This window comes from Enhydra lutris, unplaced genomic scaffold (genome assembly GCF_002288905.1).
Source record: "Enhydra lutris kenyoni isolate GAN:26980312 unplaced genomic scaffold, ASM228890v2 scaffoldscaffold8, whole genome shotgun sequence".
NCBI classification, from domain to species: domain Eukaryota; kingdom Metazoa; phylum Chordata; class Mammalia; order Carnivora; family Mustelidae; genus Enhydra; species Enhydra lutris.
The window spans coordinates 3,046,022-3,068,727 of NW_019154092.1; the positions used below are offsets into that span (position 1 = coordinate 3,046,022).

Genomic DNA, 22,706 nt, shown 5'->3' on the forward strand with positions numbered 1-22,706 from the left:
TCCCCGGGTCTGGATCCACGTCATCAGTGATATGGGGCTGAGATCTCACCTTCCTAATGTCTTCCAGACTTTCCCCGTTGACGACACCAGCAACTGAGGCAGCTGAGCTTGTCTCTCTGGCCGAGGCACTCTTCTGGTCCAGCTGCTGTTGCTGCTGCCTGCGTTGGTATTTGAGCATCTCTGGGTTCTCAATGACAGCTGTGGAGAGCTGGGCCTCAGTCATGATGGCCAAGCTCTTGCCATACGTGGACTGATGAATGCGGCTCTAGGGGAAGCAGAGAGAAGTGCAATAGACTAGTTGTGGGCAGCAAAGTGGTGGCTAGTGCCCACCAGTCGGTGAGCTGCATGTTAGGTCTCCTGATTCTGAGACTAGAAAGGGTCCTGGGCAGTGGTCCCAGGGCCCTGGGTGCCAGCTTGCCCTCACCACTCACCCTATTCTGCCTAGAGCTGACTAGATGACTCTGGAGAAGTCTTAAACCCTCTCTAGATGTATAGAGCCTCCTTGTATCTACAGCCAGGGATGAAAATGAATGAGTAACTGATCAAAAAACTGCCATGTGGTCTGGTGCAGAATGAATGGCAATGAACATTTGCTGAATTTAAAGTAAGACACTCAAATTGTTAATGTGAGGTTCTTAAATCACTCCAAGGACCCCAGACATTTTTGGGGAATCAAATGTTAAAATTCAGAGCCTCCTTCAGTGTTCTTGTCTGCAGTCATCAGTCCCATGTGGTTGAAGTTTCCGTGGGGCTGCTAACAGTGTCTTAGAGTAGGGGAAGGCCTGGCACAACAGACCTAGGGAAATCTTTCTCAGCCCTTGCTGTCAGCCAACATGTCCTGACCCTTCCGAGCAGGGCCCCTCCCTCCACCTTCCCAGGTCTCAATCCTATGTGACAACAAGCCAGATAGGACCCCATGTGGGCAGGGACAACCGGTGTGATGAGAAGCAGATTCATACAAGGATGTGTTAATGACCAGTGGAGGCCAACAGGACATATGCTTCATAACAGAGGATACAGGGCAGGGGAAGGTGATGCCCTGGGACTCATTTCTGCAGGGCCTGGTATGCTGTATGTGGCCAAGAACCTTCCTCCCTTGCTACCTGTCCCTTCTCCCCTCAATCCCTCCCCTGGAACCTAGAGGCAGAATTCAATTTGGCAGATGTTTACCTATGTTTCTTTTTCTTTTTTTAGAAAGATTTTATTTATTTATTTGACAGAGAGAGAGAGAGATCACAAGTAGGCAGAGAGGTAGGCAGAGAGAGAGGGGGAAGCAGGCTCCCTGCTGAGCAGAGACATAAGCGGGACTTGATCCCAGGACCCTGAGATCATGACCTGAGCTGAAGGCAGAGGCTTAACCCACTGAGCCACCCAGCTGCCCTACCTATGTTTCTTAAACATGGGGTCCCTGCCTGCCATCTGGGAAATGGTAAGCTAGACAGTATTATTTTGTAGGACTCCCCTTGACTAGCCAGGACTCAATAAAGAGGAGGGGAGTGTACAGTGATCCCAGGATACCTGACGACAGGGTAGAAAGAAGACCTGAGGCCACTGAGACACTCATCCCTTCACTGACCAGTGACTTCTGGGGAGCCAGGCCATTTTAGGTATGTCAACAAGGCAGTCCTCTACCCTCAAGGGGTTTACATCATAGTGGGAGGTCCACATAGTAGCTTATGAGGGAACCTCTACCAGTAATTGAACTTTGAAGGAGAGAGCCACCCACCTGCTTTGGGCTTTTATAAGGCTTCTTTCAGACAAACGAATACATTTCACTAAGTGTCATCAAAGACCCATCTATAGAAATGTCTGTTTTCTAAATCTACGGTCCATTAAGCAGGGCCTGTCCCAAAGTCCCTGAAGAGCACATTGGCCTCCCTGTCCTGGGCAAAGCACAGAGGGAAGGAGGCCTATAGGCGTGAGTCACGGTTCTGTTCTCAAACCTTAGGGTCATGTATGGTCTCTGCAAAGAGCCAAACTATTTTCTAAGGCTTAGTTACCTCATTGATAAAATGAGCCCCTCCTTGAAGGTTTTTGTATAATTCATACAAAATAATACATGCAAAATAATACATGCAAAATGCATGGCCCAGAGTCTGGAATGCAGTAAGCGCTAAGAAATGACCAACATTGGGGCGCCTGGGTGGCTCAGTGGGTTAAGCCGCTGCCTTTGGCTCAGGTCATGATCTCAGGGTCCTGGGATCGAGCCCCGCATCGGGCTCTCTGCTCTCTCGGGGAGCCTGCTTCCTCCTCTCTCTCTGCCTGCCTCTCTGCCTGCTTGTGATCTCTCTGTCAAATAAATAAATAAAATCTTAAAAAAAAAAAAAAAAAAAGAAATGACCAACATTACTGTTATAGTTGATACACCTTGGCAACTAGGTCTCTACAAGACAACGGGGAAAGTGACATGAGCAGGCATCCTTGGGTGTCACTCCTGCTATCTCCCAGGGGGAAAACTTTTCAGTGTGGAGCTAATTCTAAGCTCAAGAAAAGATGCCAAACTTATTCTTAGCTCTAGAACTGATTTCTGACATGAATAAGAGTCTCATCTTTAATCTATACTGTAAAGAAGATAAGCATTATGAACTATAAAAGACAAATACCCAATAATATTTTAAGAAACAATCCTAAGAGGAGGGTCCAACTGAAGGGGCCTCTCAGAGCTATTTCTGTGGCCCGAGAGCAGGTGCAGCACTCAGGCCACTAGCTGAAGGTATAATGTTCTCTTACCTTCTCCTCCTCACTCAAGGGGTCTCCGAGCTCATCCTGGGAGAAATCTAAGAATGCCACAGAGCCATCCATGGAGCACACCAAGATGCCCAGCCCGTTCAGAGTCCTGAAAGAGATGGCCATTAGCAGCCCGGAGAGCAAGTGCCTATGGGGCTTACCCACACCCCCAAGGGTGGACCAGGAGGATGACATGCAGGACTTTATGCAGATGCCAGAAACCCTTCATTACCTTCTGTGGCATTCCCTGGTAGGGTGAGGACAGGAGAGACAATCACGCCCTAGCAGGTTCTGGTATCTTTTAGTTCTTTTTTTTTTTTGTATCTTTTAGTTCTAATTCTAAGCATATGTGCAAAGTATACTTCATCTTCTTTTGTAAGAATTTCATTTTTATTTGTTTTTGAAATCACTTTAAAAAAAACATTAAGTATACATCTAGATGAGGTCGTTGAAAAGCAAAAAAATGTGTCTCCACGCTTGTGCTAATCTGGTTCATGCAATGACAAAGTGAAGTGAAACCAGAATCATAGCACTCTCTGTTTCCCAAATACCAGTTTGCCTAAGAAGTATTTTCTACAGGCAAATGCCAACAAAGCAAGGAGCACAGCAGCAGACATTCTCCCAATGGCAGGGGCAGGTTGCCCTTTTCTGAATCATATGCAAACAGTACCCCAGGGGTCTGGTCTGGCTCCCACACCTTGGAGGGTTGAGGGGTGGGGAGAGTCCCTGGCTACCTGACCCTAATCACATTCAGAAGCCTCGTGTTCCAACATGTGGCTTCTCTTTTCCTAGCCTGTGCATTTTAAAAAGAATCCATCTTACCAGGAAATATCCATGATGGATTTGTCAAATAGTTCATGGATGACAACCAAAGGCCGTTTCAGACACGTGAGCTAGAAAAAAAGAAGGAGGAGAAGTTAATGAAATGAATGAACACTGCTTTATGTCCACTCAGCTCATCAACAGTCCGAGAAGTCTTGATCTGAGTTTTTGTTGACATATAGGGCATACTGGATTCTATTCAAACAGCGACCAGCAAGATCCCAAGCCGTGGAAACTGTGGAAACTTGCCAAACTTGCCAAAATAAACATTTCAGTATGGCCCCTGTCTGAAGGGCTCACTGTGGTCTGCCAGGGGAGATGGATTTATACATAGACAACTAAGAATGGAGAAGGTGGGTCTAAAAAGGCCATGACCTGTGCAGAGGTCTACAAGCAGGGATAGGATGTCAAGGCCTGGGCAGAAAATGAGGCAGCAAAAGTAGCACCCAGGAGAGGAAAAGAGCCTCGGAGAGAAGCCAGGACATCTCCGCCCAAGGAGTTCTGGTATGTATTAATGCAAAGCTCACTGTAACTGGCTACATACATCACATGGGCTCATTCTAAAAAGTGTGTGCGGATAGTCCACCAACACCAAAACAGTTTAAGTTGCCTTGAATCTAGACCCACAGTTAACCACTATAACACTTGAGTTATTTTCTCCTGGTCTATCTTGTGCAAATATTTTATTCTTTGGCAGATGACTGTGCTTGCTTTTCATTTAATACATAATTAGTATGTCATCAAACACCGTAAAAACCTCTCTTTGATGACTGCACAACATTCACCACATGCATACTTGTATCTAGTCGCTCAAAGGCTGGGCTGTGTGTCATCTCCACATCCCTACAGCTCACATGCTAATGTCTGACCACCCTGCTGACAGGTCTAGGGGCCACAGAGTGGTGGGCTGGGATGGGACACCTTCTGCACGGCTCCCATCAGGTGCTGCTTTTGTGGGGGAAGAGATGCTGCAGCTACCCTAGTCCTGAGGAGAGGAAATCTGAGCTACCTGGAATCCATAAGAAGAATCTTGCCCCTCCCCTAATTCTACTTTCAGAAAAAAATAGCCCTGTCTCTTCTCTCAAAAATGTGCCTACAGACCACTCAGAAATCTGGAACCCATGTGAACACCTGACCTCAGCATTCTAAGAAAATGGGATCAGGAATGTTTTGGTCAAAGCAGGCCAGCAGGAGCCCAGGAAGAACATGCCTGGAAGTGCCTATGATAGCACTAAGGTTCAGGTTCTGAAATGTCATGTGAGTAAGAACGTCGATAAGAATGTCATGTGAAAAAAGAACCACAGTGTACACAGAAATCCATTTCTGTGTGACAAACAACTGTAATAAAGGCAGCCTGAGGACAACCTTCAGCTCCACAACAAGTCCATTCTGCTTATGGGGAAATCAGTTAGGAACAAACTATTGATTGCTAAATCCAACAACAAACACAAATCTCAACATTAAATCAAGTGAAAGCAACACAACTGCACAACTTGTTGATGTGACACACATCACTGGAGCAGTTGCCTTGGCCAAAGGGGGTTGGGAAGTGGGGTCTTGACTGGGGGCAAGTGGGGGCGGGGATGAGGGGTTACAGGTTCGTGGTTAGACTGTATATATGTATGTCATACACGTATGACAACGCACTGAGGTGTATACTTTAGGTGAATGCATTTGCTGTAGGTTATTTTTTAAATTTTATTTATTTATTTATTTGGCTGTAAGTTTTATAATTAGACAGAAAGATTTTCCAAAAGGAAGCAAACACAACATACCAAGTGAGGGTATTCCCAGAGTCTGGACACAGAGTTGCTCAGACTGGGGCTCAGGGTGGCCTTTTCTACCTGGGCCCAAGCCTAGTCTTCAGTCCTCCCTTCTTCTTGGGGTAACGCGGGGGCCTGACCCCAGGTGTAGGGTGGAAGCACATACTGAGCACCACTAAAAGTGGCTCTTCCAGGCCTCTGGGCTCCGCCTCCTTCAACAGCCCCTTCTCATTCCCCCTGCAGGAGCCACAAAAGCTCTTGGGGGAGGGTTGGGGGGTTGGGGGGAGGGAGTCGGGGCTCACCCAGACGGAGAGAGAACGGTCCTTGCTGCCAACAGCACAGCAGCAATACGGGCAGCTGGGCTTTGCAGAACTCCCGTTCTTCTGCTTCTTTTTGAAGATTTTTGGGTTGAATTTCTAAAGCCAAATGTTAAAATAATTAATTAAGCATCAAGCATACACCCCATGCCAGGTTCAGAAATATACCACAATACCAGCCTGTCTGGGGGAAACCCACAATGACATTCTCCCAGCCCCAGGCACTCAGCATGCTTGACTTCATCTTCATCACTACCCAGAAGGCATTTTGCTGAGGTTGAAATGGAGTTTCAGGGAGGCCAGGAAAAGTGGGCCAAGTTACCCAATAAGTAAGTGGTGGGACAAGGATTTGAAGCTGGCTCCACCAACTCTCCATTTCTGGGCCTGTAGCCAGGTTGATGGCATGGGAGCTACTGAAATCGGCTCTCTGATTTCATCCTGGCCTGAGAAAGGCCAGTTCCAGGACCTGGCTTTAGGTACAAAGTCTTGACAGAGGTCGGTGGGATTGTCAGATACCTACCCCATTAATCCTTTCCCCTTCACTGTAAGTGATGCTCAGAGTCAAAACTATCTAGCAGATACTGATTAGCCCTGAATAATCTTACTTGGCCAGCTAAGTCATGCTAAAGTCTGTACCGGGGGCTGTCCTCAGTGTAACCTGGGTGCTGCTTTTGGCAAGCACACCAAGAGCTCCTGCCATATTCCTGGATTGAAAGGGATAGGAACTCTAGACTCAGAACTGGAGTCCCCAAGCCAGGACAACTGAGGAGAAGGGTGGCTCCCTGGAGCCTGGTATCAGCTGGCCTGGCCCATAGGGGTTCTAATTCCAGAGGGCAGGTATAAAGACCAGACAACATAGAACCTGGAGGTGTGTACCATGGTCTTGAGTCTCACCCTGACTTGCCTGAGAGGCATCAGTACCATGATCTCACAGTGTCACTCTTACAGTGCCTATGAGGACCACCTGACAGTCATGGGGAAGCATTGTGCTATGCTGAAGCAGTGATTTTCAATCATTTTCATAACAAGGACCTGGGCTCAAACAAAGTCCTACATGGGTTCCAATACAAAAAAAATTAAAGAAGCAACATTTTTTTTGTATAAAACATATATATTCTAAGTCACAACATATAATATTTATTATTATTATTTTAAAGATTGAGAGAGAAAAAAAAGAGAGTGAGCCAGTGTGTGGGGGGAAGGGGCAGGGGGAGAGGGAGAGAATCTCCAGCAGATTTCCCATTGATCTCAGGCCTAATGAGGGGCCTGATCCCACGACCCATGAGATCATGACTTGAACTGAAATCACAAGTCAGATCCTTAACTGACTGAGCCACCCAGGCACCACTATAATATTTATTATTAATTTAAACAATTGGAAAGATTAGCCCATTTTAAGTAACACGAAAAACTGAGATCAGGATCCTGGCTGATTCTTCATCTTTTCTTTTCTTTTCTTTTTTTTTTTTTAAAGATTTTATTTATTTATTTGACAGAGAGACACAACAAGAGAGGGAGCACAAGCAGGGGGAGTGGGAGAGGGAGAGGCAGGCTTCCTGCTGTGGAGGACCCTGGGGTCATGACCTGAGGCAAAGGCAGACACTTAACAACAGAGCCACAGGTGCCCCTGATCCTTCACTTATTTTTAAAAAATATTTTTTATTTTTATTTATTTGACAGACAGAGATTACAAGTAGGCAGACAGGCAGGCAGAGAGACGGGAGGGGGAGAAGCAGGCTCCCTGCTGAGCAGAGAGCCTGATGTGGGGCTGGATCCCAGGACCCTGGGATCATGACCTGAGCCGAAGGAGGAGGCGTTAACCCACTGAGCCACCCAGGCGCCCCGATCCTTCACTTTTGTCAACCCTAGTCCACCAACCTATTTACTTTGTTTTGGTTGCCCAGTGCTGAGAAAACCCTCACTAAAAGTAGCCCGTATCTTCCGATACCCTTCACCCTCCATATCAAGATTGGGTAGGGCAGCTCCAGACTCAGGTGATCCACAGCATGGCCTCACAGCCACACCTGGCCACGGGTGGGGTATAGGCCCACGTGCTTAGCAGGCACATGCTACTGGAGCACTTGTCAGGACCACCATGCTTGAGTACACAGGACCTGACCCAAATATGGAAAAAGGCTAGTGTGGAGCTACAATGTTCCCAATCAAAGACTGATTTCGGTGAAACTCATTAAAATATGTGAGTATGTATTCGGTTTTGTAAAATGTGTTTAAAAATTATGAAACATAAGTAATTAAAATGAAACAAGAATGTAGCATGTGCTGACTCTCAGAGCCCACCACCTGAGCCCCACATGTGACCCAGCCTCGGGGCAAGACAGCACCCAGGTGGAGGCTAAGTACACTTACCACAACAGTCACAGCTTTCCGGTGCCCGACAAAGTCCATGTTGGTCTTCCAGCCCTCTCGTTCAATGATCTGGGCAGTGGGGCCAGAGTTGTTCATGGCGTGGGCAGACACCAGGTAGTGCCCATCAGGTGACCAGCTGAGACGCAACACATGGGTTGTCCCTCCACACTGAAAGAAACATGTGCCCTTGGAAGGAGCTCAAGACCAACTGTGTGACCAAAACTCTGTCCTCAAGAATAGAGTCGAATTCAGATTTATAAATGTATGATGGCAGAGCATGTACACCAGCTTTTGGCTATGCTAATAGCTCTAACGCTCCAGTCCCTCCAGGTGTCTGACAAAAAAGGCTGTAGGTGAGACTGGGAGCTGCAGCACCCTATACTCCCCTATGGGAGCTGAGCACAACACAGTGGCATCTAGATGATCAATAGCCACCTCTTCTGTCAGTTCTGTTTGGGCCAAATCTGTCTGGCCACTGACCTCTTTCTTCTGCCTAGCATGTTAACCTTACCACATGAGATCTGCAGAGCATTCATTTCAGTGGAGAAAGAACTCTGTGGACCTTCAGGAACCCGTCTCTGTGATGCATTCAGTGACCATGAGCCGCTACATGCTTTCTTCAGCCTGCCTCAGCTGAAGACTGGTGGTGCTACTAACTAGCAAATGAGAAAAACTTCGTAAAGCCCATATAAACCATTAAATCCATGGCAGAAAGATATTGTTCCCCTGATCTGGACTAGGCCTGAAGCAAGGCATCCCTCCACATTATTATTCCTGCAAAGTGAGATGATATGGGCCAGAAAAACAGCCCTCTAAAGCTCAAGGTCAGTCCAGGGCAGCCTGAATGACTTAGGAATTAAGATCTTGGCCTCACAACCCTAGAGAAGGGTAGGATGATGCATGGCCTTGAGTGCAGTGACACAGCTGCCTCAAGCCCACTCAGGCCCACCCGAGGCTAAGGAGTCCCACCAGCTCCCTACTGGGATTCCAAACATTCCTGCCTATCTCCATAGCTGCCCCAGGAACCCTGCTAGTGGGATCCTGCTGCCTGGTTGCCGGAACCCTGAGGAGGAGCTCCAGAAGGCATTAGGGCCCATGTCCTCTGTACATGGAGGGCACATACTCCTAAGGAGGGCAGGACTAAGCAGGGTGAATACCAGTGCTCATGTGGTGCTGTTGGTTTGGGGAAAACTGCATACATGATTTCCACCTTCCTTCTGCAGCCAGCCTTGACTTACGGGCAAATGTCTAGACCTCTTGCAAAACTTTACTCATAGCCCTTCCTCTGATGTAATCAGTACTCCTCGGCTGCTTCTGTGCATTCTGGACAACTCCATCACCATACTCACAATGGATGTGAAAGTCTATCTTTCCCACCAGGTTCTAAGCTTCAAGGCAGAGACTCCATCTCAGTCCACTTTCATTTCCTTTATCCAGTACTACCCTTCTTACAGCAGGCACTTAAGAAATATCTAACAAATAAGGGAGACCCTGAACTCTGATTCCACATGAAACAAGAACTCAAATAAAAGGTAGTAAAATACTACCCAAGTCACTGCAGTCTGACATCCAGACATTCTGCATGAGGTACTGCTTCACTATCCAAGAGAGAAGTGGGCTGGCCTGCAGAGTACAAGTCAGTGAGTAAAGCCACAGCACAGTCAGGAAAAAATAAAAGAGAAGGCCTCCTCTACCTGTGTGGCACAATGCTATGGAGGCATCACTAAAGTTCTCTTCAGCTTTTTCTCACTTCAAAGTTGGACATTTCATACTGTCTGAGAAGTGAAAGATTTTCACCATCTGACTCTTTGGGCCACAGTGCCCACCCCAGAGAACCTTGTTGGTTCAACCACAATGTATGGACCCCAGCCAGCTTCTCGTCTGTGCATGGAGGCCAGGGAGGCTGCTGGACCAAACTCCCTGAGCTGTGTTCTTACCTCATCAAAAGGCTTGGTGATGCTGGTCTCCAACTGCCAGTCCAGCGTTCTCCACACCTTTAGGCTGCGGTCATCAGCTTGAGAGGCAATGTATTTACCAACAGGGTCCCAAGTCAACCCCTTTACCAAGCCAGAATGGCCTCTCAGCGTAGCTAGAATTTCTGTGGAGGAAAAGAGGAGATTGGGAAAGCATTAGCTAAGGGAAAATGATGAGTCTATATAGAAACATGAGCTGCAATCCATGGGCTATGGAATGGCTAGCCAAGAGAAGGGATCTCAGGAGTCCATCTTGGCCAGCTCCCATCCCTGGGCACAAGCAAAGAGCCCCCTAATATGATCCCTATCAAGCCAAAAGCAACTTGAAAGAAGGACTACACCCAGGAGCAGGCATTGTGATTTCCCTTTAGCCACAGCTAATACTGACTGAACCTGCATAAGCCCCCTAAAGGGCAGGCAAGCAGGGATCCAGGTTTGGCCAGAGTCAAATTCTGCCCCTTTGACTTGTCTGTGGTTGGCAGCTCTGCCAGTGGTTTCTCCATCTGGAGGCCATGCCCACCTGTGCTGTGACATCGATATTTGTGATTTGAACCTTCCTGGCAGCTAAAAGCAGGCCTAACAGCTCAGGGGATGGAGCACTGTGGTGAAAGTTCTTTGTAAGTCATCACAAAGGACAAAAGTGTATGAGATAGCATGTCCTAGAGACCTGTAATCTAAATGCCACCCCAACTCTCAATCTGGCCCTCTGTGACCACAATGAAAATGCCCCTTGCCCACCCTGCCCACATCTTGGTGGCTTATAGAGAAAATGACTTGGGCCTAGTTCACGGAGGATGCTTTTTAGCCCACGAACAAAACATATTCTAGATACCAAAGAGGAATCAAAGTATCTTACTAGTTATCAACTACAGTGATATGCTAGGTTATGCCATCTGTTTTGACTTTACACACATTAATAAGAAATACCAATCTTTTGCAAAACTGGTTTTGTTAGCCTATATCTGTTTAAGAGCTTCAGAGAGGAGATGGCAACTAAGTGGAGGCCAGAGCCCAGTGGGGTGGGGAGGGTGGAGAGGCATGCCCTCAAGAGCATGTGTGTAGTGGGGAATGCCAGGTGCCAAGCACATGCAATGCCACCCTATCACCCTCGTGATCTGTGGCACATCCACGCTAGCCCTCAATTACTATTTTTCTTTAACATAAACCTCTTTTAAAACCTTAAACAAATGTCACTGAAGAGAGAAAGAACTGAGTTGCTGATGAGACGCACGAATCCCCATTCACTGCAACATACTTGTCACTGCCAGCCTTAGGAGACAGAGAGCCCACCCTGCTCCAGATGATCAGCCCATTTATGCTGCCACCCAGTCAGAGGTCCAGACCTGGGAACTTCACAGCATTCCAGATGACGACAGTGTTATCCACGCTGCATGAGGCCAGCCACGCGTCATGGGGAGACCATGCTACATCCATCACATCTGGAAGACAGAGGGCTGGCGGTGAGCCTCTTATCTGGTGTGCAGACTCAGCGAGGGGGGCACTCGGCAACACCTGTCTGCCAGGTTGGCCGGCAGCCCCTAGCCTCTCATGTTTGAGGAAACTTGACTTGCAATCATCATAACTAAACTCCTTCTTAAAAACCAGTCTGTAAAACTTCCCCACTAAGGTTTATGAACTGGTCATGACATTTGAGGCATCTGAGTGACCTCCCTCACCCCTCACAAAGGAGGTGACTGAGGACATGGCTGACAACTTAGGGCCACATATAAGAACTCTGGCTCTGACACCTGCTGGGACTGTGGCCTCAGGCTCCCTAAGCTTGCTTCTCTGATCCCAACTGGGCCTTTCTGAGAGCCCTTTGAGCTCTACAGGCACCGCTCCTGGCATAATGGCTAGCACAGAGCCAGAGTACAATAGCTGCCCAATAAGTGGGAGGCCATCTTCAGGCCCTTCTCCTCACAAACTGGATCTCATCTCCAAGACCCCACCAGAATATCCCTTCCCTAGAGAACCCCTAAACACAATCACTCATGTTAATTCTTTGTGACTGTTTTCTTATCTATAAAATGCAGATTAAAAAAAAAAAAACCACAACCCTATGCTCAGAGGGTTATTATGAGGATTAAATGTGGGAAATTGCTGTAGCACGGTGCCAGGCACACACCAAGGCATCGATAAAGGTCAGCTGTGACGGTGACGATGACCGGGCCCATCTCGCCGTGCAGGTGTGATTTTTCTAACCTCTGTGCCTGGTGCAGTGCTAGGTGTACAGAAGAATGGCTGGTGAGGTGAAGAAACAGAAACACAGCAGCAAGTTAATAGCTATCTAGTCCTCTCCTCATAGGATTTTTAAAAAGGTGTAAGCAAAATACTCAAAACTTCTATTTTTTTTTTCTATTTTTTACAGTCTTCAGGGACAGCTTGATGAATTTTTTCCACAAGGTACTGCAATTTGTATTTCACACTGCATAAGCGCTAGTGTGCTGCATTTAGTACCCCCACAGCCTATGTGATCCTAAGGGCTCCTCTTGTTTAGTTCTACATTCCATGTCCATAAACAGACCTGATTCAACTATTGACTATCAACTAATGAGCTATTAACTGAGTCCCAGGTTTCATGCTAATGAGCACATGGGTGTACGCCATTCTCCACACTCTGGTTTATTTCTTGTGCCTGGCAGCCCAAAGTGGACTCTGGGCAGAATGCCTGAAGACTTTCCTAAGTCTGGACTCTCTTAACCCCATAGACAGCTTTTCAGAAACCTCTATGACTTTACACTTTTATAAGCAGAAATGTCCATTTCAAAATTCTCTTATTATCTTGAGGATTACGATTTTCCCCTCTAACTTATTAAGTACATTTTTTATATTTTAACTTTACTAATAAAAGTGAAGATTTTTTCTATCTGTCTAGAGTTGTCTTCTTGGGCTATTTTGCTCCCATATTCTGTCTGTTGGGAGGCCTTTTGTGCAGCGGGTCTAACAAACACCAATGCAATGCCTAAAAAAATGAAGAATAAAAACCTCCTCTAAGAGCTTAGAGGCCAAGAGGGGCAGACATGTAAACATCAGAATTTCACCATGGTACCTAAGTCCTAGAGCCGAGAAGTGGTCAGCTGGGAGGGAATTCCAGAAGGGAGATGTGATTTTCCTAGCAATTTCCATGGACTACTGATAATACAGGCATTAGCTGCAAATTCTAACAGTTTATCTTCCTATACTGTAAGAGATTGATATAGTAAAATCTGTGATTCTCCTTTGTGATGTCTTTTATTGCCTGTTAACCTTAAAAAACATTCCCTCTGGTAGCGGTCTGATGAATATTCAGTTCTGTTTTCTTCTGCTTTAATTATTTAGAATGTTTCTCTCTTTAACATATGGAATTTATTTCAGTACATGCTGTATTTAGGGAGGCTCTACCTTACTCTTTCCTCATCTACAAACCATATAATGGTTATTCTATCACAAGTGGGGAACAATTCTTCCCATAACTGATAATTGGTGCCTCCTTCACAATAATACACCAAGGTCCTAGGTACATGTAGTCTACTTCAATGTTGTTAGTTTTGCCCCCAAACTCATGACATTTTAATCATTGCAGCTTTGAATGATTTCTTCTGTAACCTTCCTTACTCTTCCAAGTGCCCTTTGGAGTCGCTGCTGAGTTATATAGTAAAGCCATTTATGGACAAATTTTCCACTAATTTTCTCCCTTAACCCCAGTTTTGGAGCTTCTGTCTTCAGACCATACCATTCCCGCTCTTTCTCTTTGCACATCTACATACATCTGAGACTCTCCTGCATTTGAAGTGTTTTCTGGTCACTGTCATTCCGGATACTCTAATCATCATTCTTGGTGATTCTAGGAGGATGATCTGTTTAATACCCAAGGCTCCTGGATCCTTAAACTCTGCCTCCTCCTCCAGTAACCTTGGCTTCTGCTACCTCAGGCATTCATTCCCAGTCATGCCCAGAGATTCTCCCAAACAACACACTGTAATTCCTCCCTGGTTTGAATGCCAACCCTCCCTTACTCCTACCATCAACTGGTGCTTCCAGCTCCCTCTCAGCTCCAACAGAGCTTCCAGGTGCTATGGGCCTTCTGCTGTCTCCCTATTTGGCTTAGAGTCTACCATACCCTCCACTCTTCTGTGTTTTCACAGGTGCCCAAAACCCAGCCTGGTTCAGTCTAGCTCTGTCCTCTCTTGGGTCTTAACCTTGAGGACCCTCTAATGAGGCTTCCACTGAATTGCACCAGCCTGAACAGCACTAGCCAAGGCCATGGGTGGCCTCCATGTCATCAAGTCCAATGGTCAGTATCCTCAGTCCTCACCTGACCTCAAGACAACATTGGATGCACTGCTGGATTGCTTCTCCTTCAAACGCTCTCTCTATCTTAATTGGTCTCCTCTCCATCTCAGCCACTTTTCACTGACTGGTTCCTTATCACCTCCAAATCACCCCATCACCCCAGCCTCCACCCTTGGCCTCCAGTCCCACATACACTTGTCCCCTATACTCAACTCTCACATATCAAAATGCCTATGCAGCAGGGCTAATTACACCCCTGCTAGGCAATGCAAACTAAACATGCCCCAAAGCCAATTCTTAAACATTTCCCTCAGCAAATATGTCTGTCCCACCTACACACCTGCCATCAGGTAATGGCAACTGCATTCTTGACACCCTCCAGACCACAGTCTGGTACACTGTCCTGATTTCCTTTGCTTATCTCACACCCCATATCCCATCCACCAGGAATTCTCCATCTGATCATCGCTCCTCCTGACCTCCACTACTATGACCCATCTCGCCAGCAGCCTCCTCAGTGATCTCTCCAGTGCTGCCTGTAGTCCATGCAGCTGCCACAGGCCTCCTCACTCCTCTACTCAAAATCCTACTTAGTCTTCCGATCTCACTCAGAGAAGAGCCCCTCACAGTGGCCGTGTCCTAGCTATTCCTTTAGCCTGGAAGGCTCTTTGGATGTGTACTCAGTGGTCCCCTCACCTCCACCTGGTCTCCTGTTGGATGTCACCTCAGTGAGGACTCCTGGAAAACCCATCTCATTTTGCTTCTCGGCACTTATCTTCTAGTTGCTGATGTGACTAGTTGTCTGTCTCTCTTATAAGAATGTAAACTTCCTGAGGGTAGAACAGCACCCAGAACATGGCAGGTGCTCAATAAATATTTGTTAAATGAATTTGGGAAAAAAAATAGTGTCTTTATTTTTTTTGATCTTTCCACTTATGAAGTGGCCATTTTAGCTCTCTCAAAAAAGGTTTGTGTTTTAAGACTTACAGATCTCACACATTTCTTGGTAAAAGTATTCCTGAATATTTACAATTTTTCTTCCTGCTGTATAAGAGTTCTCTTTGTATCATTAGATATTCTAATTGGCTATTACTAGCGAAAGGTAAATAATTTAAAGTTTTCTTTTTTTTTTTTTTTTAAGATTTTATTTATTTGTCAGAGAGAGAGGGAGAGAGAGCGAGTGCAGGCAGACAGAATGGCAGGCAGAGGCAGAGGGAGAAGCAGGCTCCCTGATGAGCAAGGAGCCCGATGCGGGACTCAATCCCAGGACGCTGGGATCATGACCTGAGCCGAAGGCAGCTGCTTAACCCAACTGAGCCACCCAGGCGTCCCAATTTAAAGTTTTCTTATGAGACCAACTCAATGACTCATTATTAGCTCTAGGTGCTTTTCAACGCTTTTTAAGTTCTAATAGCTGCGTGCTACAATATTTGCCATTGGTTTGAAAAAGACATTTCATGTTAAGGAAATAGCTTCCTATGGCTATTTAAAAAATATTTTTATTACAAATTGATGCTAAATTATCTCATATCCCTTTCAGAAAACCTCCTTAGATGACTGTTTTTGTTTCTTAAAGTAGGCTCCAAGTTCAACTTGGGGCTTGAACTCAGGACCCTGAGACTGAGTCATATGCTCTACCAACTGAGCCAACCAGGCGCTCCAAGAGTCTTTTCTCATTTAACCTCCTAGTATGTTGTTATAGTAATACACAAAATTCTTCCATTATAAATCATACTTCATCAAAATGAATTAGTGTTTTAAAAAGTTATCAAATTCACAAGCATTATGTTTCTGGTTTTTCTTTTTTCGTATTCGTCTAAGCTTTTGTTTTACTATTTTTTTTTTTAGGTTTTTGGAACCCAGGGTCACAGCTTCCTTTGAAGAATAAATATTTCTAGGGGCGCCTGAGTGACTCGGTTGTTAGGGGTCTGCCTTCAACTCAGGTCATGATCTCAGGGTCCTGGGATCAAGTCCCACATCAGGCTTCCTGATCAGGGAGCCTGTATTTCCCTCTGCTTCCCACTCCTCCTGCTTGTGCTTTCTCGCTCTCTGTCTCTCTCTCCCCCCAACAAATAAAGAAATAAAATCTTAAGAAGAATAAAGTACCTAAAAAATTCTTAAAAAAAAAAAAAAAAGGAATAAATATTTCTACAACCTGGAATAATTTTTCTTAAAAACTTGAAAAAAACCCCGCATCAACAAATCAAAAAATAAATTAGGATCAGGAAGCATTTATGAGGACTCCAATTTTTTCACTGGTTACTACTTTAAGTTTTCCTAACCTTATGGTATCAATTCTGAAAATTTGTATTTTCTAGAAAATTTTACTTCTCTTAGCATTTTTTTTTTAGTTTAATAAATATTATGTTGTACTCCGTGGTAACTTTTTCCTCTAGGTTAAACGTTTTTCTAGCCCCATTCCCTCTAATTTCTTCTAGGTTTTTTTCTTCCAACCCTCACTCCCCAATTAAATATGCCAAAGTATATGTTTTTCACACTCTGCTTTCAAAGACCCAGTGCTTTCTATTTATTTATTTATTTTTGCGTTTTCACTGATTTTTCTTCTTTAAGAGTTCTGCCCATAACTGCTATCAGGACCACTGAACAAGAAATGGGTGTCCCTGCTGAAAGTGGGCAACCCTACTTCCTGGTAAAGGAGAACCCTGGGATGGTGGGTATGGAGAGAAGTTGAAGTTATGGTTCAGCCCAAGTCTCAGGGTAGGGAACCCAACAAAGGCCTCACTGAGGCCCCACCCCACACTTGAACACCTGCATGGACACTTTCTCCAAGTTCCAGAGGAGTCCAATTAGACTCTGCTTTGAGTAACTGTGAGTAAGCGAGGTTAAGTTACACATTTTTATGGTTATCAACAAGTATACAATACTACTCTGCCAGCTTTCAAAAATGTGGAATTAATCTACGGTCACTAAGAGGTGGGTCTGTTCACCTTTAAAGTGTGTGTAGAGTATTTGCAGAGCATAAACTGTCAGTGGATTACGGCTGATGCCTTCCAAACCACTCACTCTTGCCCCATCTTCTCCCAGAGCTCCAGGCTCAATTCCAAATCTTGTGACATTCTTCCCTGCCCCCACTCCCCAGACTCAGCACATCCCACAATGAATTGGTATCCATCCTCATAAGCCCACTATCGATATAGTCTGAGAGAGGACACCACCGGCTATGCAGGCACCAGCTAGGACTCTCCTTCATCCCTCCCCTGCTTTGTCCTAAGAATTTCTCAAGTCAGTCTCTCCCTCCATCCCAATTATCCCAGGCCTGGTTCAGGCCCTTACAGTTTTCATCTGAACCACTGAAACAAGCTCCTTTCTACATACCTATCAGAATGATCTCCCTCTTACATCTCAAATCTTTTAAAGGCTCCCTATCTCTTCCACAATAAAGGCCACCTTCATTAACAGGGAACACAAACCTTCTATGACCTGGCCCCTGACACTTAGCCAGCTCCACTCTGTACTACTCCCTGCCTTGTATGTAAAGATCCAGCTGTGGTGAAATGCTGCTGACCCACCATGTGCACCAGGCCTTTCTGGCTTCTGCTCTCCCTGTCTGGGAAATGCTTCAGGCCATTCTTTGGCTAGACCACAGGCTTTCCAAGGTATAGTCACTCTAGCACCCTGGCATCTGACTGTACAACACATGGCTTTTAACTACTCTTGAATGACATTCCTCTTCTTTGGTGTAAATTTGTAAAATGTGTCCCTTTCCATTTCAAGTCCATTAAACACTTTTCAAATATACTCAAGGTCAGGTAAAAAACTTTTCATCGGGCCCCTTTTCATGTGTGCTGGTTTCTGTGGAATAAATAAAGTGTGCTTACAGACTTAGTGATCCATTGATGAGGTAGTGATTCAGTTCACCAGGATAAACGGCAGAACGTGGGGAGTTCTACATTGAAGATATAAACATATACCCAATGAGGGCAGGAGTGGGGGCACTGAATGCAGCTGGAGGCAGGCAGTGGGGACAGTGACTGCACAGACCTTGAGGGACAGGCAGGGTGTGACCGATGGTGATGGGGAGGGATGGCCCAGACGCAAGGCTGCTATAAGGACCAAAACAGTCCACCAGGCCATGGAGGTGCTGCTGCTGACTGCAGACAGCTGCCAGGGCTGCCCATCCCAAAAGGCAGCCCCACTCACCGCCTGAGTGACTCCGGAGGATAGAGACACATCGCCACTGCTCCACATTGGCAAGCTTACCACTGGAGCCGAACACGGTGCTGGGGCCGATGTACCTGTGTGAAAGAGGAGTCAGAAAGGCACTCCAAGCATACTCGAGGCACGGCACAGAGATGTCACTGCAGCATGGCTTATCATGGCAGACAGAACAAAGCAAACCAGACAATGGCTAGAAAGCATCAAATTGTTGAACAAAAGGGACTGATTAGGTAAGTTATGTTCCATGCACTTAATGAAATACTAAATAGCCATCACAAATCTTGTGGTAAGAGACTATCCACTGTATGGGGAAATGTTCACCAAATATAATTAAATGAAAGAAGCAGGCCACAGGACATCCTATACAATATGAAGATATCACTATGTAAAGAAAAGAAAATACATGTAATATCAATATCATCTATGCATGGAAAATGGATCAGAAAGACACACATGAAAAATACCAAAATATTAATCATGGCTTTTTTGGATGGTGATTTTCACATACTTTTTCAGATTCCCAAATTATCTACTAAATTCATTATTTATATTGACTAAAGCAGCAAAGCCAACAGTCTTTTTAAAGCTGTCTTGCAAAGCAGTCAAAGCCCGGGTACTAACTGCTTGCCATGCAAGCAGTCGGGTAGGTCCCCATGGAGGTGGTGCTGACACCACTGATAGACAGAGCCTCTGTTAACACACTCTGCTCCCACAACTCTTTACCAACTCACAGAAGGAGCTCACTGAGTGGGCCAAAGGAGATAGCACGCCTCTGCTCTCATGGCCACAGCCAAAGGGCCACTCTGGCTAAGCAGCAGGGTAGGGTCTGGTTCCCTAGTCTGACTAGCTCCCAGAGTCACCTGGGGAGCTGGTTATGGAACAGGCTCCCAGGACCCACCCTGAGACACTCTGCCTAGGTTTAAAGAAAAAGTTTTCTATGTGATGGTTAGTTCATTATGGGTACAGAGCAGGCACTTTCAAAGGGGGCTCCTTAGAGTCCCAGGGTGGGGCTGACAAAGAATGAGGTGAGTGGCAAAGAGGGCAGGCTCCAGATACCACCCCCCCATTCCATCAGAGCACTTTGACTTTAACCTATTCTGTATGTTGGGAAATTTCATTTGAAGAGCAAAACAAAGTTACCAAGGTCAGCAATGGAAAGGATTAATATTCCTTTTCAGATGGAAATGCTGCAGCCCTGGGAGGGGGCGACTGAGTAGGTCTCCAGGCAGGTGGGTGGCTTCTCAAAGACCTAGTCAGGCCCCAGAGGCTCCAGGCCTATGTGTGCTTCCTGCTACTCAGGAAGTTTGGAGCTCTAGGGACTTCAGTGCCAGAATGGGGAAAGGTGACTGTGATTAAGACCAGCAAAGAAGCTTCTAAAAATAAAATGTGAAGAAAGGAAAATGATGCTTACGTAGCCCGCTTCCACACCATAATCAGTTTGTCATCTCCCCCAGAAGCTAAATACATCCCACTGTTTGACCACCGCACACAGTTCACACATGCTGGGAAGAAAAAAAAATAGGGTGATGAAAATCCAATAGTCATGCCCATTTGCTTTATGCAGAGTCTGGCAAGATGCAAAGGGTTTATAAAACCTATTCTCTCTCAACTATTCAAGGCATCCACTGTGGGTGAGTCCCAGAAGAACAATCCAGATTAAATACTATCCTACTTGTACTGTAATAACAAATGATCAGGACAGAGTTTGGCGAGGGGAAGTCTACATAACCTGAGAAGTGTTAGTGCTGGACGAAACAATCAACAGGAGGTGGTTTCCATGAAAACGTGTAACTAAATCTCTATTTCAAAAGGGCTATCTCATGATGAGATGTGTTCCTGAGCAGGGAGAAGTCCTGAAATGAGGGCATGTACTAAAAAGGCTGAGATGCCCTTCACAAAACTTTCAGGGGAGCAGCTTGTTAGAGCATAAAACTCTGACTTCATCCCATCTGTGGCCTTTTTAAATTTGGATTTTCCAAACTTGTCAGCACTACAGGTTGATTGGTTCTGCACTTATAAATTAAGACCAGCAGAAATGCCTCCTAGGCCCCTCATGGGTGAGAGCGTCTGGGAGCACTCACAGCTCGGCCTTTGGGAACCCTGCAATACAAGGGACACTATCCAAGTTGTAGCCCACACATGGCCTGCGAGTGACTTGTGCTCCAAGTCAGAGGGCACTGAGGCACGTTGGGAGAGCAAGAACACACAGAGCTAAGGAAGGGGACATAGCTGTTAATGGAGCATCTCAGTGAAGGCAGCTAGGTTGGAAACCAGAGCCAGATACAGTCACTCTGATGCTCAGAAGCAGGAACCTAAGGCACTAAATATAGGAAAGGAAACCACGACACTGTCCGACCATCAAAAGGATCCTGGCAGAGGGCCTCAGAGTGACACTGTGGCAATCTGAGACATTTTGGTGAGTTGTCTTTAATACACCCTTCCCCAGAACCCTACTGCTTCCAGGTCGCTGGCCCCAAAGCCCCATGGAATCAGGCAGTAACGACTCATGAGCAGGAAATCACCAGAGGTACCTGCAGACTGTCCAAAGATGGTTCTGTGGGCGGGCCGAGTCTTCTGCCGAATAACTCACCCAGGTGTGCAGCCAACATCTGTGCCTTCAGACAGCAGGCCGAGGGGAGTTACCGCCGCACGGGGCCTTATCTTTCTAATTACAAACACATGTGCTAACCTTGGGCACTCTGCCAACACGCAAAGCCTGCAAAGGGCCACTCTGTAATACCTAAGTGATTGTCCATCTGGCAAAGCATCTTGGGAATATTTTCATCCTTCTCGTCATCCTCCTGGAGGACTGGAGACATATTCCAGATCACAACCTTCCCAGAATCCTGTCCTGGAATGAAGGAGCAGAAAAAATTCAATGTGCAATAAGTAGAAATTTGATATTAACTCTGAGACACAGTCTTCACTTAGCTTTCATAAATCATAATGGACTAGACTGGAGGAGACTAAATTTGCATCATTAAGTTACAGAAAAGAAATGAAGAAAGATTAAGTGCTGAAGGGGGTCAAAAAGCATATGGATTTAGTAGTAGGGGGAAGCCAACCTGACTTTGAAAAGAACTCTGGACTAGAAATCAGGAGGGGACTGAGCTCTAGTCTGTCCTCTACAATAGATCCCTCAGGAGTCCCTAGAAGGTCCTCATCCCTGCCCACGAACCAGACTCCTCATCTGTAAGTTGAAGACTGGAAAAACTGATGTCCCAGGACCCTTTCAGGTTTGTGCATGGGAACCTTAGCAACCAAGGGCAACAGCACATTTCTGCCAGTACTTTGATCCCTTTTCAGGTGCTGCCTGGAGTCAAGGGCAGCCCCTAGAGCTGACTGGATGCTTTGAGACCCACGTCTCAATGAAATGTGCCCTGTATACAGGAAAAAAGGCTCATTATCTTCTTATCTGCCCTTTGCTGTCACCTATAGATGGGAGAGCAACCAAAAGAGGGCATTTAGGGATCCTGGATCATAAGGTGATATAAAACCCAGCTAAAAAATTTATCTATGGGGGCGACTGGGTGGTTCAGTGGGTTAAAGCCTCTGCCTTTGGCTCAGGTCATGATCCCAGGGTCCTGGGATCGAGCCCCGCATCGGGCGCTCTGCTCAGCAGGGAGCCTGCTTCCTTTCCTCTCTCTCTGCCTGCCTTTCTGCCTACTTGTGATCTCTGTCAAATAAATAAAATAGAAATCTTTAAAAAAAAATTATCTATGCATTTTGGCAATGATCTTTTCTTTTCTTTTGCAATGATTTTTCTTTCTAAGCTTCTCACCTACTGATAACTGATGAAAGTCTGGCCCCTCATTTAACTATTACAGAGGAAGAAACACCAATAAATGCCTACAAATGGACATGTCAGAATTATCATAAGGCATACCTGAAACTGCCTATTGGCCAGTATATAAAAATATTTCCTAAACAGCTCTTCTTGACCATACTACATACTGAGAAGGGTAGGAAGGTATGTCTTCTTATGGATGAGGAAAAAAACCTTGTCCCCCAGCTTAGTGCAGTAGTCATAGATGACGTCAGTGGGTACCTTCCAGGTGCAGTCCGTAATGTGCTGGAAGGAGATCAAGGGTCCCCTGCATACCCTTGCAGCAGGAAGCTCATAGGCAACCCACCCTGTAGCACCTGGCCCAAGGGCCTGGAACTCACAGAGGCACTCTTCAGGTGCTGTCCAGGAAGGCCTTGGCCAGAGGAAGACGCTGCTCTATAGTGAAGCTGTCGGGGGCTGAGATCTGTGGGAATGCCACCTTGTTCCACCATATATACAT

The 22,706-nt window shown here is 46.0% G+C and overlaps 1 protein-coding gene across 7 annotated transcripts in view; it reads right to left on the reverse strand.

The window, feature by feature from the left end:
• LOC111142454 (protein HIRA) overlaps positions 1 to 22,706 on the reverse strand; it is an 85,554-nt gene that overhangs the window by 44,250 nt on the left and 18,598 nt on the right. For 3 of the 7 annotated variants that reach the window (XM_022495615.1, XM_022495612.1, XM_022495610.1), the window contains 10 exons: positions 21,161 to 21,271; positions 19,832 to 19,922; positions 18,403 to 18,497; positions 11,313 to 11,408; positions 9,934 to 10,094; positions 7,997 to 8,164; positions 5,615 to 5,728; positions 3,550 to 3,620; positions 2,731 to 2,836; positions 50 to 265 (listed from right to left, as the gene is read on the reverse strand). In XM_022495615.1, coding sequence (XP_022351323.1) covers positions 50 to 265; positions 2,731 to 2,836; positions 3,550 to 3,620; positions 5,615 to 5,728; positions 7,997 to 8,164; positions 9,934 to 10,094; positions 11,313 to 11,408; positions 18,403 to 18,497; positions 19,832 to 19,922; positions 21,161 to 21,271 — 1,229 coding nt within the window. The other 4 variants (XM_022495616.1, XM_022495611.1, XM_022495613.1 and 1 more) reach the window with 3 other exon arrangements.